Source organism: Lytechinus variegatus, chromosome 2 (genome assembly GCF_018143015.1).
Source record: "Lytechinus variegatus isolate NC3 chromosome 2, Lvar_3.0, whole genome shotgun sequence".
Taxonomy (NCBI): Eukaryota; Metazoa; Echinodermata; class Echinoidea; order Temnopleuroida; family Toxopneustidae; genus Lytechinus; species Lytechinus variegatus.
In genome coordinates, this window is record NC_054741.1 from 62,471,538 (window position 1) to 62,498,534 (window position 26,997).

The 26,997-nt window shown below is 37.6% G+C and overlaps 1 protein-coding gene across 1 annotated transcript in view; it reads right to left on the minus strand.

Moving 5' to 3' along the window:
• Positions 1-26,118, minus strand: part of LOC121406905 (ARF GTPase-activating protein GIT2-like) — a 65,620-nt gene extending 39,502 nt beyond the window's left edge. Inside the window, exons 1-2 of the mRNA XM_041597778.1 lie at positions 26,007-26,118; positions 1,384-1,520 (exon numbers count right to left, since the gene is read on the minus strand). Coding sequence (XP_041453712.1) covers positions 1,384-1,520; positions 26,007-26,061 — 192 coding nt within the window. The 5' untranslated portion in view covers positions 26,062-26,118. The remainder of the gene's footprint in view (positions 1-1,383; positions 1,521-26,006) is intronic.
• Between the last annotated feature and the right edge of the window lie 879 nt (positions 26,119-26,997).

Consider the following 26,997-nt stretch of genomic DNA (forward strand, 5'->3'; position numbering starts at 1 on the left):
TCAAACAAATCAAGAATCTAATCTAGCACCCAATAACAAACTGTATTCCAATTATTGTATGTGACTATGTGTGAGGTTACATGAATGGCTTCATAACCACTATTTCTAGTCTAAAATTTGATGAAGCTAAATTTTGAAGTTACACCTGACTTAACAAACATTGTGAACATGTTCTAGCAAGCTACATGTGAATCATTTCCGATTAGATCAAAGTTGACAAACACGTACATGTCAAAATGTAAATGATCTTTGTAATCTTGTTGTTGATAATGATTCTAATGCAAAGTTCATTATTTGTTAAAAATTGATTACAGCTATGGGATGTTCAGTCTGACTTTGAAAAATGCCATGGAAAATACATTCTCATTTTGCAGTTTGAACAAGGGTAAAAAAGGGTCATGATTAGCATTCACTTTCTATGGGGTCACATACATGTACAGGGGGTCCAGGGTCACTTACCCAGGATATCTGTAATTCAAAAAACACTGAGTCCCATATAGCACTCATTTAAAAACAATATTTTCTCTGGAAAAAATGAGTGGAAATTAGATAATCAGGCACATATGGATCTTTAATTTAGAATGGGCAATTGACATACGTTTCAGATCTAACTGTTGAGTTTCTATATGGTGAAATGGTTGACGAGAGACACCAATGCGTCTATCCATGGATACGTCCAAGCGAATGCTAAGTGTCTTCCAGCATGCTGGGTGGCCCACAAAAATTCCGCTACTAAAACCAGGGTGTTGGTGTTGAGAGCGCAAAAAGGCAGCTGAACCGAGCTCCAAAACCGAGGTGGGTTATAGGAGAATGATATCAATTGCGTTATTGATAGCTCATGACATCACACTTCTGCACTGTGCTGCTAAATCATCTCAACTTTACTCGAGAAGTCTTGATGACGAAAGTAAAATCGCAGAGATTTTCTGAGAAATTCTCATTGTACAGAATGCCAATGCTTTAATTAATTCAAGATTTCGAAAGAATAAACATCATCTGTTTATCAAAATGTATAAAACTAAAATGATATGTACTCATCTGAACTGTAAAAGCTAATTTTACATTTTGTGTTCGCCGCCTGCTTGCGAGCTTGAAATCGCAAACACCAACGCCGAATTTAAAATCATGAGGTCAATCCCAACACCAGCCTGATTTCAAGTAAGGTGTTGTGGCTGGTGTTGGTGTTGTCACAACACCAACATCAGATTTCAACACCGTACTTGAAATCACCCACTGTGCATAGTGCCAAATGCAAACTGTACATGTATTTGAAAAAGGAGGGAGGGGGTGATTACAGTACAATCCATTCCAGAAAAAATCATATACAATACATTATAATTGAAAATGAAACATACTATACATGTATGCAAGATAAGTATTTACCTCATAGAGGCTTCGTGGCCAAGGGGGTCCATGAGGAAGAGCTCTGATTTGAGATATATGTCTTCCAAGACTCCTGTGAACACTGCAACATTCATCACAGATCAAAACACCTCTGTTCAGAGATGCCCATCCGGGATCTATATAAAGAAAAAAGAGAAACAAACAATCTGTAATACACGTACATGGATACATTTATTAAAGAGCAATTAAATACAGGGATTTAAAGTATAAGGTACCATCTAGAAATATTCCATTTCGAGACCCATACAGATTTAGGTGCATGGAGCAGAGATACTAAGATATTGATTCAAGGAATAGCATACGGTACACGCAATATCATATCTCAGGGTTAACTTAATCTAAGGTCTTGAAGGCCATGCCACGGTCATAGAGTGGTGGATGAACAATGCTTTGATGCTCCTATCATTGGCCTTGAAGATTTGTTGTGCCTTTTTTTTTTACTTTTAATACTGGAATTCAAATGTGCCCTTTGGTAAAATGGCCTTAACATTTCAGTGACTTGAACTTGGAAGATTTGTTGTGCCTTTTTTTTTTTACTTTGTACTGGAATTTAAATGTGCCCTTTGGTAAAATGGCCTTAACGTTTCTGAGACTTGAACTTGAAGATTCGTTGTGCTTTTTTTTTTACTTTGTACTGGAATTTAAAATGCACTTTGGTAAAATGGCCTTAACGTTTCTGAGACTTGAACTTGAAGATTCGTTGTGCTTTTTTTTTTACTTTGTACTGGAATTTAAAATGCACTTTGGTAAAATGGCCTTAACATTTCAGAGACTTGAACCCCTTATGCAAATCCACCATAACTTAGTAAGGACCCAGTAATCAGAATATAGCAGACCCAGCAATGGATTTTGATCATGAAAACAGTCTCAGAATCCTATTATGAAATCAAAGATGAGATAAAGTGCGGTTAGAGTCATCCTATTAATAGCAGCGCTCGAATAATCAGTATTGATCCTAAACCATTGTAGAGAAAGGCTCCATCCAGAAATACTTGAAAAAGGGGTACTTGTAAACAGCAAAAAGCTGAAAAGATACTCTTGATCAGAGAGGAAAAATTAGGTGGTTTCAGACCGCCTCGAAGTTCGCCAGTTCCAGGTATTCTCTGATCAGGAAATTTACCCCGATCAGAAAATACCAGGTATTTTGGTAATGTGAAAGCAAACTACGCGTAATTTCCCCGAAAGAAAATACCCGCTAAAAAGTAGGTACTTGGCGAAATTACGAGAACTTTCGTGGGGATTTTTCCAAGGTCGCAGGTATTTTGGCGATGTGAAAGCAAATTACGGGAACTTTTAGCCCAGCGTGTCGTTGGGCGTGGCGGCGTGGGTGGCTGCTGGGCTAGTGATTTTGAATCTCGCGCCTTGCCTGCTTATCAGATCATACTGCGCATGCTCGTAACTTCGGGAACTTATCCCGAAGGATGTGTTTCGGGGCGGTGTGAATGCAGGAATAATTAACGGATATTTTTTAGCCTTAAAAAGTTCTCGTAATTTAACGGGGATTCTTGTGATCGAGGCGGTTTGAAACCACCTAATGATGATTGGTTTGGAATGGTGATTAAAGATAAATTCCAGTTTTGGTAACGGTCTCAAAACTTTTTATAGAATCTAATATAATGACGACCCAAGTGTCTGTACATGTATGAATAAAAAATATGTGCCAAAGGATTCTGTGAGAAATTGTGTAATTGCTGAGAAATAAGCACAATCACCGCGGATTCGGTCACTTCCGTCGGGTCTTTATTCCAGCAATAATAATACACTGTCCCACGTGTGCCTATCTGTGTTGGTGATCTTCAGTGTGAACGTTTTTCAGCGTAGATTTCAAGATTTCACGAAGTTCAGTTTATGTAACTGTACCAGATCTAGATCCTCGGTGATATTCTGACAATAAAGCCTGGTTTTACAGACTTTCTCATGAAATCAGTGTTTACTGCAACTACTGACATTTTTCTTTAAGCCAGTCATTAAGGAACCCACAATTTCACTTTCACAGAAATACTTTGAATATAGACAAACTATGAATAAATACATATAAAAACAATACCTACAACAACTTTGATGATACTGCTTTGGCTGATAACGATTAATATCAATAATAAAAAAACAATCATATTAATAACAATAATAATATTAACAATCATCATCACCATCATCATAATGATAATAATAGTAACAGCAGCTATAGAAATAATTTTTAAAAAATGAAAGTAATACCGTAAGTAACGGTGTATTAACCGCACCTTTTTCTCGGCGGGGTAGAAGCAAAAGTCGGGGGTGTGGTTTATACACGGTGACGGGTCTGAGCCAGCCCGCCGTAACCCCTCCCGTACATGTACGATGTCTGCCAGTTCACAACACATCGAGTGGCCGGGCGTAGCCGCCCAGGCAATGTCACTTAGAGGGGTATGAGCCGCGGGTAATGGGAAGCAATTATTGCAATATTAATTAAATGTTGTCCATAACAAACGCACCCACCTTCATGACACTAATTCTGACTTAAGCATATAGTCTAGATGATCGGTGCAAAAAATAGCAAGGATTGTTCAGATTATGGTAAAAGCATGAAATTTGGCTGACAGGTAGAGAAAATCGTGCTGAACATTTTTAGCAGGGGGTGCCAACCTGACCTCTTCTCGTATAGCAACAGTTGCTAGGTAACATATTTACCTTGACAGCCACCATTTTTGGGGGTGTTATCTCCATTTCAAAAACTATATTTTGACTTCGAAGCTCCCATTTTACAATCACATATCAAGAAACATTCCAACCACGTATAGCAACAGTTGCTAAGCAACACATTTTCCATAGCAACTATAGATAAATATTACTTAACACAACATCTGGACATAATGTTTGAATGAAAGTGGTTAGAAGATTGGTCAATGTGTGACTCTGGAGTGAAAAAAAATATACCAGATCCCTAAAAAGTTCAGAGACAGTCCAAATAATTATAATGCCTGCATGCCTATTCTTATCCAGGTAACAAACCTAATTTTGATATACATAATTTTACTTTTTTCGCATACTTTTTACTCACACATGACAAAGCTAACACACAGACAAGAATCATCATTGGGTCATTGAATGTGCAGATAGGATCTCTCTTGTTTTGAAACTGAAACAGGGTATTGCAGTAGATGTAGCATGGAACACTCGGAAAAAACCGAACCTTGAGGGAAAAGGGAAGCTGAAATTTTATTGACACTAATCGCTCCCAATTAAATGACAAACCTTCTTGTGAAGTAATGGCGAGTAATGCATACGTACTTGTCAGTAAAATTATGATATTATGATATCATATTGACTGACTTGAATATATATGTACAGTAGACCTGAAACAGCCTCAAGAATCATTTCCTGCATATGCACTGTAGAGCATGTACAGTAGACCTGAAACAGCCTCAAGAACCATTTCCTGTATATGCACTGCAGAGCATGTGCAGTATACCTGAAACAGCTCAAGCATCATTGTCTGTATGTATGTTGCGCCTTTTTTATTTGATTATAATGCTGGACAGTTGAGTCAATATTTTGCAATAGTTTCTATCTAGATAATGAAGAAAAAAATATTTACATAATGTACAACTTTGCAGTTTCCAGTAGTTTAGGACTTTGTGCACCATTCTAGCGAATGAATAGAACATACATTCCATGTGTCGCACATGCCTTTACAGAGTTGGGCATATATCTAGTCCAAAATTTAGGTTAAGACTGTCTGGATTGATCATAAGTCGGTAAAAGCAAAACCACTCAAAAGCATGCATTATGCTCGACAAAGAATATTAGAGGCAACAGAGGAATACATCAAAGTTACAGCCATCATCTTCCGGTGTAACAATGAATTGCTCGTCAATCAGAGTGTGAGAGACATTTCTCCTCATAATGACATTATATAAGATGATAGTGCAATCAGCAAATTCATTTCCATCTGAGTTCTGAGTCGGACATGCAAATATGTATTGGAGGTATTTTGAAGGAAGAAGCATATAGAACTTAATGCTACTGTTCTTTGCTGGGGTTTTGTGGTCGAGTAAGGATCACTTCCAGCCAATCTGGGGCCTGTTGCAGAAAGAGTTGCGTTTAAAAGCAAGTCCCGAACATGGGTGGTTTATTGGCTGAAAATCAAGTAGCGCAAAATTTTTTGAGTTGCGTTTGATCGCAACTCTTTCTGCAACATGCCAAAAATATCACAAGTGCGTCATATGGTACATCCTGCAAGATCTTTCAAGTAATGATCCATGAAGCTGCAGGATCCCAGCCAAAACACTTGCAATCGGAACTGACTGGTCAAAATCAACTTTTGTGAGAGCTTTCAAGTCATGATACATGTAGATCCCGGAGCAGCAGGATCTAGGCCAACAAGCCTGGAAACAAAACTGATGGTCGGGACAAATCAACTCTTGGCAGATCTTTCACGTGATGATAAATTTTGAAGCTGAAGGGTTGATCCAGATCAAAACACCTACAACAGAACGGACAGGTCCAAATCACCTTCTGCAGTGTCATGATAGATCAATCATAAAGCTACAGGATCCGGCCAACATGACTAGAAATGGAACTGAATGGTCAAAATCAACTTTAGCATACAGCAAGGCTCCACATTAACTTTTTTTGGTGGTGGCCCGTTCGGGCCACCAAAACCTTCAAATAATTTTTTTTGGTGGCCCACTAATAAAGTTTGGTGGCCCGAAAAATATAAAGAAAAACATTAATTAAAAATGAATAAAACAAACTGAAGTATTCTGCAATCACTAACACGTACCACTATTCTTTGTACATCTTGTATACAAATCGTGCTTGCCGTTATTTTACTTTGCATAAAACAAAAGAAAAAATAAAGAAAGAAAAAACAAAGAACAGTTCATAAAAAAAATTTTGAGAAAAAAAGAAAATTTAAGAAAAATAAAACAAAATTATCAAAAAATGGGGAAAATTATTATTATTCAGTAGAAACATGTTCTTTAATCAGGTATTTTCAATGGGAAGGGGTATAAATGGTTTAATCACTGAAAAAAATGAAAGAAAAAAATGAAATGGCAAAAGTTATCTGGAAAAAACAGTGAGACAATTCCTTCCCTATATTTGACAAAATGATGGAAAAAAAATCACATGTCATATCAATGAAATGCCTTCCCAAAGTATTTACTTCCTTAAGAGTGGTTTAAGAAGTCATTTGTGAACAAGAAAGAAAGAGCGGCCTATTTATTTTTGGCTCAAAGAGACACAGCTTCGAAATAAACCAAATATCAACATACATACAAATGCACATATGGGACTGTGATGTACTCACCTATGTGTATTAATGCATTTGGAAATCGGTCTTTTTGAGTCAAAAGAGAGGTCATAATTCCTCCTTTTAATGCTTTCAATTAATCAGGTTTCAGTAATATGGACTGTAGAAGGGCATTTCATTGGTGTAAAATGTGACTTTGACGTAGATTTCCAAAGTTCTGGGGAAGATTTCTTAGCAGTAACATTTCGTATCGCAGCTCCCTGGGTCTGAATAGTCTGCTCGTGCACAGCTAGCTGCATTGGTTTCATGCATGCAAAGCTCAGCCAGACAGCCGCACGGCCGGCTGAATAATAGTTACTGTATGCTAGCGGTAGGCCTACATACTGTCATGACTATGCACTCTTTGTGTGTGTGTATTTGTGTGTAGATTAACAAAAAAGGCGCATGACGAATTGGCTTGCAATTTTAACTGTAGAAGGTTGATAAATGCATGCAAAATCGGGAGAAAAATTGCGCTACTTTGAAAATTATTGGTTGCCCGATTCGGGCCACCAAAACTTAACATTTTTTCAATAATGGTTGCCCGAGATGAATTTTTGGTGGCCCCGGGCCACCGGGCCACCGCTAATGTCGAGCCTTGCATACAGGATCTTTCACGTCATGATAGATCACAGAGCTGTAGGATTGATCCAAGTCAGAACACATGGAGACGGAATTGACAAGTCAAAATCAACTCCTGCACATGGCATTAGGTCCGGAAACGGTATGGAAAGCTAATATGATCTTCATTGCAGGCTTCGAAAGGGAGGGGATAAACCAAGTCAGAGTTTGTTGGCTATCAAGAGAACGACTACTATTAGGGTATCCAAGCACTCATTAATAAAAATTACTTTCTGGCGGGATTTTGGTGTTCGAAATAATTTCTAACTTAGTTGACTCATTCAATTCTTGGCGGTAATTTTTTATCGCTCCAAGATCAGAGATATTTAACTTATAAGCACCCATGACCTCCTGGTGAGCTCTTGTAACTGTTCTTATAATTGTTCTTCTCTTGTTAAATGTTGGTTTTGTGGAATTCTTTCCAAGGGCATTTGTAGGTGTTATATAGGGTCTTAAAGGACATTCATAGGGCAAATACATAACCACTAATTTCCAGAATGTCAACGGTTCCTAGACTTTTAATTCTCGATGATGCAAATTCGATTAATATTTTACCACCATTGCCAATCACTGACTCAGATAAGTAAACATGAGGTCTATTATCATTCAATGATAAATGGGTAACTAAATTATATAGTAATAACAGACATTAACAAAGTAACCTTTGCTATGAAATACACCAAATAATTTAAATCGATGGTCGATCTTTTACATGTGTTGATGTTAATCCATGATAATTACGGTTTCAAATGGAGAAAAATTGGTGTTAAGGTGATTTTCTTAACATGCAGCAAGCATTACTATACCAATAATATGGAACCCACAGACATCGTCTTTGGAAATATGAACCATATCATGAGGTAGTTTAATTTGTGCAAGATTTTACGCCAATCAATAATTATCTATCAATAATCTTACCGTAAGACCTTTAACCATTGGTTGCTACAGAAAACATGTTACATCATCTGGTATTTCGCATGGGCGTGTATACATGGTATAATAGTTCATGGGTTGTTGTGATTAATGTATAAATTCTTTAATAGAAAAAGATATGGCTCATATGAATTATGATCATGAAAAAAATATCCTATAAGAATTGGTTACTGTGGAAAAATGTTACCTAGCAACCGTTGCTATGGTGCTTATCATCACATGAGGAATCTATGGGCCAGATATAATTTCTGAGCTATTCTGAGTAGATCATATTGATCATATTCATCTGAACAATGATAAACAATTTGTTGCTATGGAAAATGGTCCCTTGGCAGCTGTTGCTGTGAATAAATGGATCAAAACTGTTGTGATACAAAGGAACATGCTTTAGATTAAAATTCATGCAACACATCGCTCATGAAAATATTACTTAAGCCTAATAAAGCTCAGTTACTAAGGTAAATATGTTACCTAGCAACCGTTGCTATGTTTGGCAAATTCACGTTGGCACCCCCTGCTAAAAGTGATTAGAATAACTTACTCTACCTCTGTGCCAATTTTCATGCTTTTACCATTTTCTGAACATTTTTTTCACCAATCACCTAGACTATTAGTCTCGATTCAAAGTAGTGAAGTTCCCTGGCTAATTTAAAGAGACGCCAAGCATACTCGGTAATATTTTGTCACCGCTGAGCGAGAGTTGAGTGAGCTTAGAGATTGCGTTGTAATGTGGTTATAATGCGACTTAAGCTGGCGCTATTCAAAGTCCCGTTTCGCGCAAGCTTGGTTTTTTCCTTCCTGTTTGCTTTTAATAAGATACCATGTAAACCACGCAAGAGAGACGGCACGAAGCCGTAAAAAACAACTGGAAAAAATGCCAATTTCTTTGTTTCTTGAACCTTCCTATACTCCCGTATCCAAAATTCATGCTAAGACATCAAATTTCTGAAAGTGATTGTGAGATTGTGATGCAAGAAATGTGAATGTTTTTCCTCCTACGCTGGGAAAGACACAGATCATAATTTGATAAGATGTACTGGCATGACTTGTACTGTATCGTAGTTTGTAATGTAATGGCAGTGCTGTGTGTGTACCACTGATCTCTCCCACTGTGACTGTGAGGTGAGCGAGTGTGTAAGTTACCAATATTGTCGGGACCGTTCTTTCTTTCTAACACTTGTAGATGAATTGATCAAGAACAGCATATTTCTGCATACCGGTAATCTCTTTGGATACGTTTCTTCGTACCTCAAATATGCATGTAAATGTGAGAGGATTTTTTTTTTTTTTTTTTTTTGGCCAAAGTTGGGGGTTCGGTTAATACACGGGTGCGGTTAATACACTGTTACTTACGGTAATAAAAAAAATATTCATCCTAATAAATATTTCAAAGACTTAAACACCATAAAGTACAATCACAGTCTCTTGAGACTCTCTGCCATCTGAGTTCAAGTAGATGAGAATGTGATCCTTTCAACATCCAAAGCACAAGTCATTACATTTGGAATTTTAATGAAGTCAGCATCGATGCATTTAAGGTCAATGACGCATCTGGAAAGCAATTAAAGCACGTCTGTTGCTCATGGGTTGTATTATTTTGGACAAATTCAATTGAGGTACAGTACATATACTGTATATTTACAGTGTACTGTACTTGGAAGAAGAATGGTAGAATGGAAGAATAGGGGTATTTCAAATTGACATTTTGTAGAGCAACAAATTTGCATAGGAGAAAGTCATGAAAAAGCAATAAAAGATGTAAGTGATGAAATTAAAAACAAAAAACACAGAATTGATAAACAGAAAATGATGGTTAGCAAATCTACTCGTCCTTTAAATAAACGATGTATTACTGATTAAAAATAAAAAACAATGAACAGAAAATGATGAGAAGCATAGGCAGCGGAAGCAGGGGGGGGAGGGACAGATCCCCCCTAAATTTGAGGTGGGGGGATGGTTCCCCTCTAAAATTTTAGTTGATAACCCTTTTTTTTTTTCTTGTCAAATTTTTTACCTGTGTCCATCACAAAATTTCAGGTGGACCCCTCCTATTTTTGTTGGCTTCCGCCGCCTATGATGGGAAGCGAATCTTCTTCTTTGAATGATGAATAGAAAGATGAAAATATTTGTTCTTTGAATGAAATACGTACCTGATTAAAATTACAGGATTGAAGAACAGGAGATAAAAATAAAAGAAAATGATTATCTACTTCTCCTTTTAAACGGAAGACGTCATTGATAACATATAAACTGAAAAATAAACCTTTAGCTAGCTTCATAAATAAACAGTGAAAAGAGAATCTACTCGTCCTTTAAGCCAAAGATGTCACTAAACTGGGTCACTCGGTCAGGAACTGGGCACATGGATTTTTAGCGGGAATTTTTCTGATGCGCGCGCTTGAGGCAGTCTTTCAACCCACTGTCTATCGGGTTGATATCTTGAAGTGCAAATGACTGGATGGTAGATTAAAAGAGAATTGAACGAAGTGGGTTTAGCCATAATGTTGTTAGCCCATCTGATAAATAGACCAAGTGACAATAGAACATCCGTCAGTAAACTGACGGGATTGCTTGAGATTGCGTCGTGTTTTTACCAAAAAGTATGGTGATCAGATCTGACTAAAATCTCGTGTTTGACGTGATAATTGGGCCTCTCTTCAGCCAGCGGCCTGCGGGAATTACCGCGGGAATTTCACACGTGAAATCGGCTGGCGGTAATTTTTTGGTTCACGCCTGTCTCGCGGTAGGTGCGTGACCCCTCGGGAGGGTGTCAACTTTATTCCGAGCAATACTGTACATCCCTACAGTATTTTCCAAGGGGGAAGTTTATATATGATCAAAATTCTTTTTCAAGTTCAAGGTTTCACTATCATTTATCACCAATTACATTGCATAGAAGCTTGAGTGACAAAGCATCCACTTCATAAACATATTCACACTGAATAACAGTGTACAATGCAAACTGGGATGGAAATCTCTACAAAACAGAAGAACCGAGAATCGCCTCATATTCGTATTCAAAGAGATCCATCCAATCTAATATGGATCAGACAGCTTACAAAACACTCACTTCATCTACAAGGCAACTATACTGTATGCATTAACATACACTGTAATTACACGTAGGGCTTTTACAAACATTGTTACAAATATTCCATATATGTATCGGAGGACAGTGGTCATGCCACGGAATCTATGAGCTCGCCCCCCAAAAAGGGTGGTGCTGTTACACATTTTCGCTTCATGCTATAGTAATTCTTAATTATTTTCAAAACCATAGAGGCTATTCCAACAAATTTAGTATCATTTTAAAGCTGAATTAATAATGCAATAGCCTGGAAAGTTTCATTGCTGTAGATTTTATAGATCTTGAGTTATAGCTCTCAAAAGTCAGGACACCAGAGGTGATGAGGGGTGGTGCCGGAAGCGGCGCTCCCGGAAGCAGCGCCGCTTGTACAAAGTCAATGGGAAAACACAATTTTTGGTGCCATTTTTGGGAAAGCATCAATATTTTTGTCAAAACTTGGCCTAAACCTACAAACTTGGTATCAAATTGAAGCTAACATACTCTACTTTACTGTCTAATGATTGAAAAGTATGTTTTTCCATGTCATAGACCTGTGTGATTAGGTTGAAACATAAAAATCTGATAAATTTGCAATGTCTTAATTTTGACATTTTTTCCAGATTGACACATATTTGAATGACAGTTATTGTTAGCACTAAACTTGCATCAATTAAAAAAAAACACTTCCTACAATTCTGAGGGGATGAAAATACTGCTCAGTATTAAGGCAAATCATCCAAATTATTAACTGACAAAGGTCAATGACCTTCAAGTTCAAACATCCAAAAAATGTGTTATGAATTTTAGAAAGTTTAGCATTATTTTCTTAAAAGCACCAAGTTTGTACAACTTCACTGATGTCTTATTACACATTCATGTATACATATTTCACTAAATACACACACTGACATTAAACAATAAGTGTCTGTGTGAAATGGTCAAATGGACATAACCTACCTCAAATGCTATCATACCAAAGGACTGCATACTATATTTTGGCTTTGAACTCATCAAAACCCGCCATTGCTTTAAACTATCAAACACAGACTATAGGCGGTTTCAGACCGCCTCGAAGTTCGCCAGTTCCAGGTATTCTCTGATCGGGAAATTTACCCCGATCAGAAAATACCAGGTATTTTGGTAATGTGAAAGCAAACTACGCGTAATTTCCCCGAAAGAAAATACCCGCTAAATAGTAGGTACTTGGCGAAATTACGAGAACTTTCGTGGGGATTTTTCCAAGGTCGCAGGTATTTTGGCGATGTGAAAGCAAATTACGGGAACTTTTATCCCAGCGTGTCGTTGGGCGCGGCGGCGTGGGTGGCTGCTGGGCTAGTGATTTTGAATCTCCCGCCTTGCCTGCTTATCAGACCACACTGCGCATGCTCGTAACTTCGGGAACTTATCCCGAAGGATGTGTTTCGGCCTTCGGGGCGGTGTGAATGCAGGAATAATTAACGGGTATTTTTTAGCCTTAAAAAGTTTTCGTAATTTAACGGGGATTCTTGTGATCGAGGCGGTTTGAAACCACCTTATGTGGATATATTGCGTGCAATTGCACTTTAGAAACTTCTTTCATGAAGCTGCAGTAGTCATATAAATTTATGTATGTTTGTACATACAGCATCTGCAAACTTGTTTCAGTCTTTACTCCTGAACCTATAGACATTGTCTCTTGCATGTCATCATCACTTGGCAGATCATTGTAATAAGAGCCTCGGTATTAAGCAAATTGTGTAACTTACATTTCAATTGTTACTTTTCCTTTGAATTGTTTATGTACCTACATGTACCTTCAATTCATTTTAAAATGTTATTTAACTTATAAATTCTGATGTACAAGTCAAAGAAAACCCAACAAATGTTGGCATTGCAAGCATTATAACACCTGATATATAGTATATGATTCCTGAAACGCATGATTTTGGGGGGCTAAAGTCGGGGTCAATTTTCAGATCATTAATTGAACATGAACCCTACACAATTATATATTGTTAGAAAGGTCTGAATGTGTTCTGTCATAATATAGCATTATTTTTGTCATAGGGGTACTACACAAAATTTTATGACAAAAACCATGAGATTAAAAAAAATATCAGAATTTCCCTATTCAAGTCCATGTAAAACTGTTGCCTTACACCTAATGCTATTTTTGAGTGCAGATTTGGATTTCTTGTGCAATTTCCTTTCAGAAAATGTATACTTTTGCTATCATAGGGTGTATACTTTGTCAGATAAATGTTTTTAAAGTTGAAAGTGCGTCGCGAAAGCAAAAATCACCATGTAACGCAAAAGGGGGCGACCTCATGACGCATGACCCAATACAAGATTGGGATTCCCTTCCACCAGGCAAAGATAAAAACAATGAAACATTGGCAGGGTGCTACATTTTTAGTTGACATATACTTGCCCATAAATCTATTTCACTTGCCAGGAAAAATCTTTGAAAAAACAGTTTTACATTAAAAGAAACTTTTGCAGTTTTATAAACCACTGACCCTTTTCTCTCTTTTGACTTGAACTGATCTACATGTACCTTGTTATTGCATTTCTTTTTCCAAAGTGATTTTATCTTCCCTGCCATGACCAAAATTAGGGACAGTGATTTTCCGCGATCGCGGAAAACGGACGGAATTCACGGAAAATGCTTTTTGAAACGGAAAGTGGCATTTCAAACGGAAAATCACGGAAAACGCATTTTCCCTCAAAATACACAGAATAGCAACAGAAATTACTCCAAAATCACAACAAAATGATAATATTAAATGGCCAAAAAAACCCAGAAAACACGATCTCACTTCGCTACAATCATGACAATTCACAAATCATGACCGCACCCGACATCAGCACACTCGATTGTACAGTACCCCACGCCCGTACATACACGGCCTGCCGGCTGGGTTGGGCTTCACTGCACTGTACCAAAGATCGTTCCAACTATGAACGGTCGTGTGTTGCTGCCCTCTACGTTTGAAGATGTAACAGCACGAATCCAAGATGGCGGATCGGCAAAAGCCGTTGACTGATGATAACGATGTCAAAAAACCCTCCAAATTATCGATGAAAAATCATTTCACCGTGAAATAATGCTAATGATGTGAGAGGTGAGGATGTATGCATGCTAAATGTCTTTGTAAAAATATTATTTACACCCGCATAGATCCGATTAGAACGGATTCTATTGTGTTGTTGGTACAGTAGCAGATACAAAGTTGGACTAGTGCGAGTGTACGTGTAATTTTGCTATTCAATGTGGAAACGGAATTGTCACTTTTCCGTGTGTACAAAGTCTATGGGGAAACGGAATTTCCGTTTTCTGACGTGCTGAAACGGAATTTGAGATTTTCTGAAACGGAAAATGCAATTTTTTGAAACGGAAAATCACTGTCCCTACATGTATAAAGTAGGGTCAATATCATACATGTACATTGTATGACAAAGGTCACCGTCATTCTACTGTGAGAATTTCGCTTGCCCAATTCGGGCAAGTAGTTTTGGTCTTTACTGCAAAACACTTGCCCGACTCTTACTTTTACTTGCCCGGGCAATTGGCCAAGTGCTTATTTAGCACCCTGATTGAAATTAAAGATGCATACATGTACATGTAGTAGCAGCTTCTGCATTGTGGCTTGACACATGTGAATAAATTTCTGTTCTAGATTTATGGATTTCAGACATTTTCCCCCTTTTCCCCATCGATCATGGAAAGTAGTAAGTCAGTGCAAGCACTAAATGATGCAATCATCCTTTTAGTGGTTAGCATTCTCGCGTTTCAGAGATTTAGATTCCAATTTATAGATGATTGATTTCGGATAGACTCATCACTCATGCAATGGTCGGTCTTACTCCTAACATTGTCTTAGCATCCGAGACCCAAACCCAAGAATATGTGTAAAAAAAATTATCCCCATGTTGATGGATCTCTATGGTGCCTGGTACTCTCTGCTGACTGCAGCTCAGTACCCCTGCAAACATACTGTACATGCATAGCGCGAATCAATATGTTCTGCCATTGTTGCTCAAGGATAAAATGCACCTTTTCAGACTTTTTTACACTCAAATATTACCTATGACAAGGCTCCACATTAACTTTTTTTGGTGGTGGCCCGTTCGGGCCACCAAAACCTTCATATAATTTTTTTTGGTGGCCCATTAGTAAAGTTTGGTGGCCCGAAAAATATAAAGAAAAACATTAATTAAAAATGAATAAAACAAATTGAATTCTGCAGTCACTAACACGTACCACTATTCTTTGTACATCTTGTATGTAAATCATGCTTGCTGTTATTTTACTTTGCTTATTTTGTGGTAATATATAAATTGTTCAATCATTGTACATATAAAATGATTGAAAGAGAATAAAAGAATTGTATTGTTCCCAAGGTTGTGTGGACTTTTAATCTCCGTATCGACACACACTCATAATGGTAAAGTAAATAAATAGGGCATATAGCAAACTCAGATAGATTTACAAAACAATGATTTTTCCTTTCTTCCTTTTTGATCATAAAACCTAGATTATGCAGGCCCCAAATCCAGTTATTTTCTCTTTTCCAGCATATTATAGCAGGAGAAAATCACAGAAAAATATGCTGGAGAATTAGAACAATGTGTAAAAGGGGGAAATAAACAAAAATCATTTTTAGAATAGTATACTGAAAAAAGAAATAAAAAATTGTAAAAAATGAATAAGTGAAATAAAACAAAAGAAAAAATGAAGAAAGAAAAAACAAAGAACAGAAAAAAACATTTGAGAAAAAAACAAAAGAAAATGTAAGAAAAATGAATAAGACAAAATTATCAAAAAATGGGGAAAATCATTATTATTATTCAGTAGAAACAAGTTCTTTAATCAGGAATATTCAATGGGAAGGGGTATAAATGGTTTACTGTAAAAAAAATGAAAGAAAAAAAATGAGAAAACGGCAAAAATTATCTGGAAAAAACAGTGAGAAAATTCCTTCCCTATATTTGACAAAATGATGGAAAAATTCACATTTCATATCAATGAAATGCCTTCCCAAAGTATTTACTTCCTTAAGAGTGGTTTAAGAAGTCATTTGTAAACAAGAAAGAAAGAAGCTGCCTATTTATTTTTGGCTAGAAGAGACACAGCTTCGAAATAAACCAAATATCAACATACATACAAATGCACATATGGGACTGTGATGTACTCACCTATGTGTTTTATGTGTATTAATGCATTTGGAAATCGGTCTTTTTGAGTCAAAAGAGAGGTCATAATTCCTCCTTTTAATGCTTGCAGATAATCAGGTTTCAGTAATATGGACTGTAGAAGGGCATTTCATTGGTGTAAAATGTGACTTTGACGAAGATTTTCAAAGTTCTGGGGAAGATTTCTTAGCAGTAACATTTCGTATCGCAGCTCCCTGAGTCTGAATGGTCTGCTCGCGCACGTCACAGCTAGCTAGCTGCAGTGGTTTCACGCACGGCCGGCTGAATAATACTATGTAGGTAGGCCTACATACTGTCATGATTATGCAATCTTTGTGTGTGTGTATTTGTGTGTAGATTAACAAAAAAGGCGCATGACGAATTGGCTTGCAATTTGAACTGTAGAAAGTTGATAAATACATGCAAAATCGGGAGAAAAATTGCGCTACTTTGAAAATTATTGGTTGCCCGATTCGGGCCACCAAAACTTAACATTTTTTCAATAATGGTTGCCCGAGATGAATTTTTGGTGGCCCCGGGCCACCGCTAATGTCGAGCCTTGCCTATGACTAAAACACTGACTAATAACAAGTGGAATGCCTCTGGCCGTCTCACCTGCATCACGCGGTTCAATATAGCAGCAGTGCTGACTTTGAATACTACTCTAACTCGCACAAGATGTTCAGTGATACATGGTTACTCTTATGTCCACTTTTTATGAACTAGACCAATAAACTTACAGAGATATGATGGTTATTCACCAAAAAAACCCAACATGGCCAAAGTTCATTGACCTTACATGACCTTTGACCATGATCATGTGACCTGAAACTCAAACAGGATATTCAGTGATACTTGATTACTCTTATGTACAAGTTTCATGAATCAGATCCATAAACTTTCAAAGTTATGATGGTAATTCAACAGATACACCCAATTCGGCCAAAGTTCATTGACCTTTGACCTTGGTCATGTGACCTGAAACGTGCACAGGATGTTCAGTGATACTTGATTACTCTAATGTCCAAGTTTAATGAACTAGCCCAATAAACTTCCAAAGTTATGATGGTAATTCAACAGATACCCCCGATTCGGCCAAAGTTCATTGACCTTTGACCTTAATCATGAGACCTGAAACTTGCACAAAATTTTCAGTGATGCTTGATTACTATTATGTCCAAGTTTCATGAATCAGATCCATAAACTTTCAAAGTTATGATGGGAATTCAACAGATATCCCCAATTCGGCCAAAGTTCATTGACCCTAAATGACCTTTGACCTTGGTCATGTGACGTGAAACTCATGCAGGATGTTCAGTGATACTTGATTAACCTTATGTCCAAGTTTCATGAACTAGGTCCATATATTTTCTAAGTTATGACATTTCAAAAACTTAACCACAGGTTAAGATTTCGATGTTGATTCCTCCAACATGGTCTAAGTTCATTGACCCTAAATGACCTTTGACCTTGGTCATGTGACATGAAACTCTAATAGGATGTTCAGTAATACTTGATTAACCTTATGGCCAAGTTTCATGAACTAGGTCCATATACTTTCTAAGTTATGATGTCATTTCAAAAACTTAACCTCAGGTTAAGATTTGATGTTGACGCCGCCGCCGCCGCCGTCGGAAAAGCGGCGCCTATAGTCTCACTTTGCTTCGCAGGTGAGACAAAAAAGTATGACGCTACAAGAAACCAGAATATATGAAAAGAGAAAATTAGAGAGGTAATTTTTAAATGAAATTTAATCCCAATAGTAGAAAGAAGGGTTAAGTTTTATACCATTGAAATTACTCTATAAATAAAATTTGAGAAGAAAAAAATAAGGTTTTCCCCAAGTAGTCATGGTAACACAGTTAAAGTTTTCAAAGTTTAGACAAAATTTCATTTCATTGATCGAGGATACAGTTGTTCAAGACATTTGTTTACTTCGAAAACAAAACATATTATACCACATCATGAATAAACTTCCAAAAAGTGGAAATTTTGCGAAGTTTCTTATGATCTTGGGCCATTTTCTATTCTATGCATTTTGAAGACTAAATTTTTACAGACTTAGGAGACATCATGGATTTTCATAATTATCAGGATGGAAATGAAAAGTGTAAAAATCCTGAATAACTTTTTGACATATTTTTTTGAACAAGTGGAACACCTCTGGCAGTCTTACCTGTATTAAGCAATTTGATATAGCAGCAGTGCTGCCTTTGAAAAAGCTAATGAATGATTATTCACAGAAGAAAGCAGTAATATGAGAATAAAATGTTATGTCCATTGACCAAAATTATCTTAGACCATGATCATGTGACCTAAGTCATGTGCAAAACAATCATTCACACTTGATTACCTTTATGTTGATGTTTCATGAGCTAGATCCATAAACTTTAATTATAATGCCAATTCAACACATATTCCCAACACGGCCACAGTTCATTGACCTTTCAATGACCTTTGTTAACATAGAGTGCCACAATTTGTCACTGATTTTTGAGAGCGAGTAAAAAGGAGTATTTGTACCCAATGGTTCGGATAGATGGAGCGGAGAGTAGTGGTAGTTGATTGGAGCCTATATACGAACCATCACCTGAGGTAGGCTCCGTGGAGAGTACACACATTAGTGGATGATCTTTACTCTTTAGGAGCCTCCTGGCTAAGCCTGGGTGCAGCTGTGGAGTGTGGGAGTATTCCTTGCTGCGATACGCTATAAAGTTCAGTTATGAAATGAAGGGAGCCGGGAGCGACTCACCCATGGGTGCATTACGTGCCGCCGTACAGGAAAATTGAAGGCACGATGCATGCAAAATTGCATGGCCCTTCCTGAATTCAAGAAGAGGTTATATAAAATCAAGTCCTACGAAACTTACCGAACGATGTGAAGTCGATTTCTGCCTAATATCATGAACATCACTCAAATAGCGTCATTAACGCGCTGATTTTTCTTCTTGTTGACAAAATATGGAGCTTTCTTCTATTTTCAATTTCTTTTGTCTGATTAGCTATTAAAAGAGGGTGCGTAATTTATCTTCACATCAAAAACACTAAAGACTAGTAAAGACTAGACAGAAAGACTATTTACACGTAAATCGATGCAAAGCGTTACGCAAAGTGTCCAATCTTTTTACTGTAAAGAACGTGGAACGTTTGATTGACAAACGAACGGTAGTTCCGCGGGCTTCGTTCAAGGTACTTAGAATTTTTTTTTTTTTTTTTAATTTGTCATCGCTTTGAATGTTTTCCAAAAAGTATTATTGTCAGCAAAGAATGTCCGCCAAAGATACTATAAAAAGAACGTTTTTTAATAGGGAGAGCGCAAGTTTTTCTATCGCATCAACTAGGTACTTCATTAAACTGTCTGATTTTTTTCAGATCTTGATGAAAATAGTACATAATAGAAATCTGCCGAATTTCATAGTAATCCATCAATCGTTTTTTTAGTAATAATCAAATGAATTTCGAATGAGATTTCGGCCCAATACTCCCAATAAGCTCTGTAGTATCACTCACACATATTGCAAGGATAGTATTGTACATGTATACTAACCTCGCACCATGAAGCGCATTTGGCAATGGATTTCTAACTAGTGGGTCACGCATGCTGCGACCCCACTTCTGGTGTCCACAACACACAACTTCTATGGCTTGATTTTTCTGTGCACGGCGGCATGTAAAGAACCCTTGAGTGCTGTAGTATAATTTGTCACAACACATACATGACCACGCACAGAGTGCAGATATGTAGCGTGCAGTTTTGCATAGGGCTTTCTGGAGTAGTGGGGAAGGGTATTTTGAAATAAATTCTGACACTTGATCCTAAGCCGCTTAGCCTATTAAGGGAAAGGTGAAAAATGAGTATTTCAATTGGATTGCCATTATCAATTCTGCAAAAAGTGGAATGCCTCTGGCCATCTCACCTGCATCACGCAGTTCAATATAGCAGCAGTGCTGACTTTGAATACTACTCTAACTCGCACAAGATGTTCAGTGATACATGGTTACTCTTATGTCCACTTTTTATGAACTAGACCAATAAACTTACAGAGATATGATGGTTATTCAACAAAAAACCCCAACATGGCCAAAGTTCATTGACCTTACATGACCTGTGACCTTGATCATGTGACCTGAAACTCGCACAGGATGTTCAGTGATACTTGATTACTCTTATGTACAAGGGCTATTCCACGGTTACTCACGTTACATTTGGAGACACCTTGACTCATACTTGGAGCTGTAACTCCATTATTATTGATAGGAACTAAACATCTCCTTATCACAACAAAGTACACAGTCTGACTATCCTTCGTATAAAAAAAAAACTTGGGAAATTCTATTATGCTCCTGGCAAATCTTTGGAATGTGTCGGTTACTCACGTTACATGATTTGGACATGCATAAAATGAAAAGTCAACATAAGTGAAAAGTCTCCTCATACAAGGCTTTTATGAAAGTTGATTATATCTATTTCAAAGAAGTATATTAGGGAGACAAACTTTGTATATAATCAAAAAAATAAAGAACACATGGTTTTTACTTGGGGTGCAGATAATATGGTTACTCACGTTACGGTTACTCACGTTACATTTTGTCCATGTATGGTTAACAACACACATGTCATTAAAAATTAAATAATGTGTGTAAAATTCATTGCTAGGAACATCTAAAAGAGATTTTATACCAAAAATTGGAACAATTGGAGCTTTATTAGGGAGTAGGAGGGAAAAGTATGATTTTGCTTACTAATTATGCATAAATTAGCATAATCGCTTAATACCAATTTGCATGAAATAAATTACTGTATAGTATTGTAGATTATGTCCAAGACAACCTGCAGACAAATTTTCGGCGTGATCGTGCGGCCAATGGCCGAGATCTCAAGGGGGGCCTGGGAGCCCCCCCCTCCCCCCACCCCCAGGCCAAATGAACTCCCAAAATACCCCGGCCTAGATAGGGTTACAGGTAAGGGCATTCAATGTGTTGTTCAAACACTCTTTAAAGTTTGGTTAATCAAAACCAAGTCTTACTAATGCACTCTCGCATTGTGAATACTTTTACTAATATTCATTTTTTTGTGTGATTGTATGACCACTGATATTTTGATGAACAAAGAGTCGCATCAAAGAGATGTACCCTCATTTTGCTTTTAATTAATCAAAAATAACTTCACAACTAACCATGAGACTTAAAACTTGACATCCCACAGAAAATGTTACCGAACTGAATCATTTTTACTGGTTACTCACATTACATGATGGTTACTCACGTTACAAAGTTACTCACGTTACAGTTTTTCTTCATCAATTTTATAAAAAAATTGTACTTTTTAATGATTTTGATAGTCATCACTGTGTCAAAGATTGTTTGAAGGAAGAGAATTTAAAATCCCACCAATTAACTGTGAAGAATTTTTCTCTCAGAAAACAAAGTCAGTTTTTTCGGTTACTCACGTTACATCACCTGAACAGGTTGCAATATTTATTTTTGAATGAGTACTACAAATTTACTTGAAAAGCTGTTGTGTATTTTAAGTAATTTGACTCTTCTAAACTTCAGAAATATATAAAGTGGTATGTTGTTGCAACAACAAAATGGTAATAAGGTATATTTCATTTTTCACTATTTTTCTTGTATTTTGGTACACAATGGAAGACACAACTTTTGACCATTTTTTTTCCAAAGTATACATATGAAAATGAACTTTTTATTTCTTGTTCCTGAAACTATCATGTATGAAGGACTTAAAGTATTAAAAAATTCAAGAAAATATTGAATTTGAATTTTTAAGCTCATGTCCACCAACCTGTGGAATTGCCCACAAGTTTCATTAAACAGATCCATAAACTTTCAAAGTTATGATGGTAATTCAACAGATACACCCAGTTCGGCCAAAGTTCATTGACCTTTGACCTTGGTCATGTGACCTGAAACGTGCACAGGATGTTCAGAGATACTTGATTACTATAATATTCAAGTTTAATGAACTAGACCAATAAACTTTCAAAGTTATGATGGTAATTCAACAGATATCCCCAATTCGGCCAAGTTCATTGACCCTAAATGACCTTTGACCTCAATCATGAGACCTGAAACTTGCACAAAATGTTCAGTGATGCTTGATTACTATTATGTCCAAGTTTCATGAATCAGATCCATAAACTTTCAAAGTTATGATGGGAATTCAACAGATATCCGCAATTCGGCCAAAGTTCATTGACCCTAAATGACCTTTGACCTTGGTCATGTGACGTGAAACTCAAGCAGGATGTTCAGTGATACTTGATTAACCTTATGTCCAAGTTTCATGAACTAGGTCCATATATTTTCTAAGTTATGATGACATTTCAAAAACTTAACCTCAGGTTAAGATTTCGATGTTGATCCCTCCAACATGGTCTAAGTTCATTGACCCTAAATGACCTTTGACCTTGGTCATGTGACATGAAACTCTAATAGGATGTTCAGTAATACTTGATTAACCTTATGGCCAAGTTTTATTAACTAGGTCCATATACTTTCTAAGTTATGATGTCATTTCAAAAACTTAACCTCAGGTTAAGATTTGATGTTGACGCCGCCGCCGCCGTCGGAAAAGCGGCGCCTATAGTCTCACTCTGCTTCGCAGGTGAGACAAAAACCACTAGTTTACAAAAATATGGCACATTTTATTCACAAGATATGAGAATTTGAACTTCCCTTTTTAATGACATATCAAAATTAAGGTAGTAACTGCGAAAGCAATATCGATATCACATTCGTAAATTGTTGATGCACTCTCCATTCGTTTGTAATTTTGACTGCTATTTTGGGAGTGATTCCAGCGTCCAAGTCGCAAGAAAACATTGGTAAAGTACCATTTTCATACCTTTTATTAATATCTTTGACATTTTTTCATTGATTAGAAATCGTAGTTGATAAATCTTTAGAGTGTAAATTCGATGACTACAAAAAGCACATCGAAATCTGGACAGTCAATTGACAAAAGGGAGGGCGTGATAACACATGCGAGCTCACACTAACACTCTACCATCGGTAAATGGGGATGAAAGTAAAATGTCAGAAATTGTTGAATAAATCCCCAGAAACGACACGCAGTTGTTCCTGTCTAGGTGAGTAGCGGAACAAATTTTGGCTAACATTATTCCCATTATTATTAAGAAGAAATGTTACCCGACAACTCAAAAATCCATTGACATTACGTAAACACGTTCATAGTGCGAGGTTGGTAAAGGCTTTGTTATTTGTAACCGTACTATTGGCGTATACTATAGGCTATAGCATCAGAGCTACCAAGTCTCACGCATTGTGCGTGAGACTCACGCATTCAGGGTCCGTCTCACGATCTCACGCATGGCACCCATTTTTCTCACGCATTGGGACCCAACAGAAAAAATAGAGAAAAAGTAGCATTATTCGCTAGATTATACGACTGGCCGACCGCCTTCGCATCTAGCCCAGCACGCGAGACGAAACGAGAGTGCAGTCAGCGCACAGCTAGTACGTGATACGATGAATGGCGTGCGTGCATCGCATGGTTTTGTAGTATGGATCGATATCATGATGAAGCCCATATCTCATGCGCGCGCGTTGCGCACGCGCCTTTTGGCAACGTACGAGTGTAAGTACCGGTACTGGCCGCGCGCGCGCGCAGAGACACCGAGTCATGAAAATCTCACGCATAACATTTTTTTGAACTTGGCATCTCTGTAGCATACTAACCTCGCAATTCGTGTGAGTGGGAGCGACTAGCACAATCAGTAGTAGACAGGAATAACCGTCGTTTCTGGGGATTTATTCAACAATTTCTGACATTTTACTTTAATCCCCATTCACCGACGGTAAAGTGTCCGTGTGGGCTCCCATTTGTTATAACACCAGCACTTTTGTCCGACCAGAGTCCAAAGTTTGGGGTTATATAACACATCAAGGTTACAATCTAAGGATATGTAAACTACAAATTAAAAATATTTAATTATTCAATTTTAAAATACTTTAAACGATATAGATGAAAATGCATGAAAATTATACTTTACCAATGTTTAGTTGGGAAAAGCACAGCTAAATCGATCCAAATTAAGGCAGTCAAACTATGAAATACTTACAAACGAACGGAGAGGGCACAACGAAAAATTGTGTACAACGGATAGCGGAGCGTGAATGTAGCGGTCGTGTACAGTTTTGCTTATTACATGACGTCATCCAGCCCCTGCCGAGAACCAATTTATGAATGAAAATATAGTAAGCATGCGCAGTGCGAGCCTTTTATTTCCCCACACAGAATTCCACCAAAACAAGTGTGCAATTCTCTATCACCTCGTACCAAAATCGACCTAGAATTTCACTTTCCCGTATTTTATATGAATTATGAAAGGTATTCTCGGAGGATCTATTTTCTCACCGATACTGCACAGGTAAGCAAATTTCGATTACTTCTTGCTTTTCCGTCAAAATCTTACGAATTAGCGTCTATATGCCATCGTGTTCGTTGGAATTTGTAGAGTCTATCGCAACGTGCACAAAGTCAATTGGCTTCCGGGTTTCGGAGCGTCGCCTGAATATGCATGAAATTGCAGAGTTTCGATAATTTTCGATCGATACCGGAGCGATCCGATCACGAACCAAAACTATTTACGGCGTACACAACGTGACCGGATATCGTTATCGCTATCGATACTTCCGCACGCAGTCCGAAGGAATTATTTTTGGGACCACGTGGTCATGACGTGATCTGCGCGATTGACCAATCAGCGGTCTTCGAATCGCTGTGCGGAGACGATCTATCCGTTGTACACAGTCTATGGACAATTGTTCGTTGTGGAGGGCGTCAACAATATACGAATGTGATATCGATATTGCATTCCACCAGCACACCTACAAGGCAATAATACGATATGACACACTCACGAAGACAAAAGATAATAGTTATATTAATCGCGATATATCGAGACATTACCGATAATGACGTCATTCAAGATGGCAACTTGCAAGAAAAACCGTCAGGTCAGGAGAAAATGTATTACATGACAGATTTCTCAATCATCCAGTGGATTTTTTTCGATAACTCCGGTCCAAGGTATGCAATTACTTAAATTATTTGTATTTCCCTGATAATATAGGCCCTATCATTAAACTGTAAATTTAGCTAAAAAAACAGTTTTAAATCGCGATCTATAAAACGCTAGTTCACTATACATTGTCTGTAGCCACGGACCCCCAACCTCTTCAGTCTATGTATGGTGAGTGGAGCCAACGTAGTTCAGTGGAACAACCAAAATACAGAGACTGAAGCTTGTGGTCTATAGCAGTAGCACTAGCACACAGCCACAGGCGCAGGCCTGGCGCGATTCGCCAGAATTTACGGGATCGGGAGGAGGCAGCCGGCAGCGGACAGCGTGTGGTTCGTGATGGGAAGGCAACGGCTGGCATCGACTTCTCAAAACGCATCAACTTCTCAAAAACATAACACCATATTTCTCCTCTAAAATGTGCAAAATTTCTTAACGAACTGATATCATGTCACAGCAGCCTTACCTGTCATCCCACAATCGGCACATATTTCTCCTGGACTTCGTTGTTTTCCTCTCATGTTTGAAACGATTCCGGGAATAAAGTTCCAGCGATTTAGCAGCAGCTGAGAAACCGGAAGTTAAACTGAGATCGCGCGCTCCATTATATCGCGCGCCACGTACCGGGCACTCCCGTGTTATGAAAAGATGTCGAGAATTATTTTTCTACGAATAGTGTCATGTCCCCAATTTTGGGTGAATAAAATCATTGTCATTGCCATTGTAGCTCCTTTTACTGCTCGAAAAGTTTGGGTTTTTGGTTCGGGGTATTAATTATGAGATTGCAGGGTGGATCCAACTTTCGTCAATACTGACAATAGGGGGGGGGGGGGGGGGCGGGGGCGAAAAATGCTAAAAATTTTCTCGATTGGCCGCTATAATCTGATTTTTTGTTGGTTTTTAAGGGGGGGGAGTCCTAACTAACTTAGACTGAAGTTTTAAGTATGTGTTTGTTTTTATTGTTATAAACAAGATAATGTATCTCATGTGGTCTTAATATATAATGTGAGCGCGAAGCGCGAGCTCAAATTCTTTGACATTTTTGTCCTTAGACCTGAAGATTCTGAGGATATTTTATTATCATGAAAGAGTCCAACTAAACAATGCAAGCGCGAAGCGCGAGCCAAATTTTTTATTATAGTAACGTGAAAAGGGACTCAATTAGAACTGTTTTTTTTGGGGGGGGGGTAATTAATAAAGAGGATACAAGTATCACCAATCAAATAATGCGAGCTCAAAATTTTTGCTATTCCGACCTGAAAACTGGATAGTCTAAGCGCGTTTTTTTTAATTTAAATAAAGAACAAGCTGTGTGTCTCAAACAATTAATTGCGAGCGCGAAGCACGAGCTTAATATTTTGATATACTGACATGATAAAGGAGCATTTTGACAAATTTTGGTAAGAATTTTCAAAGAGGATGAAAATTTTGATATATAAAAACAATTTGTGTAAATC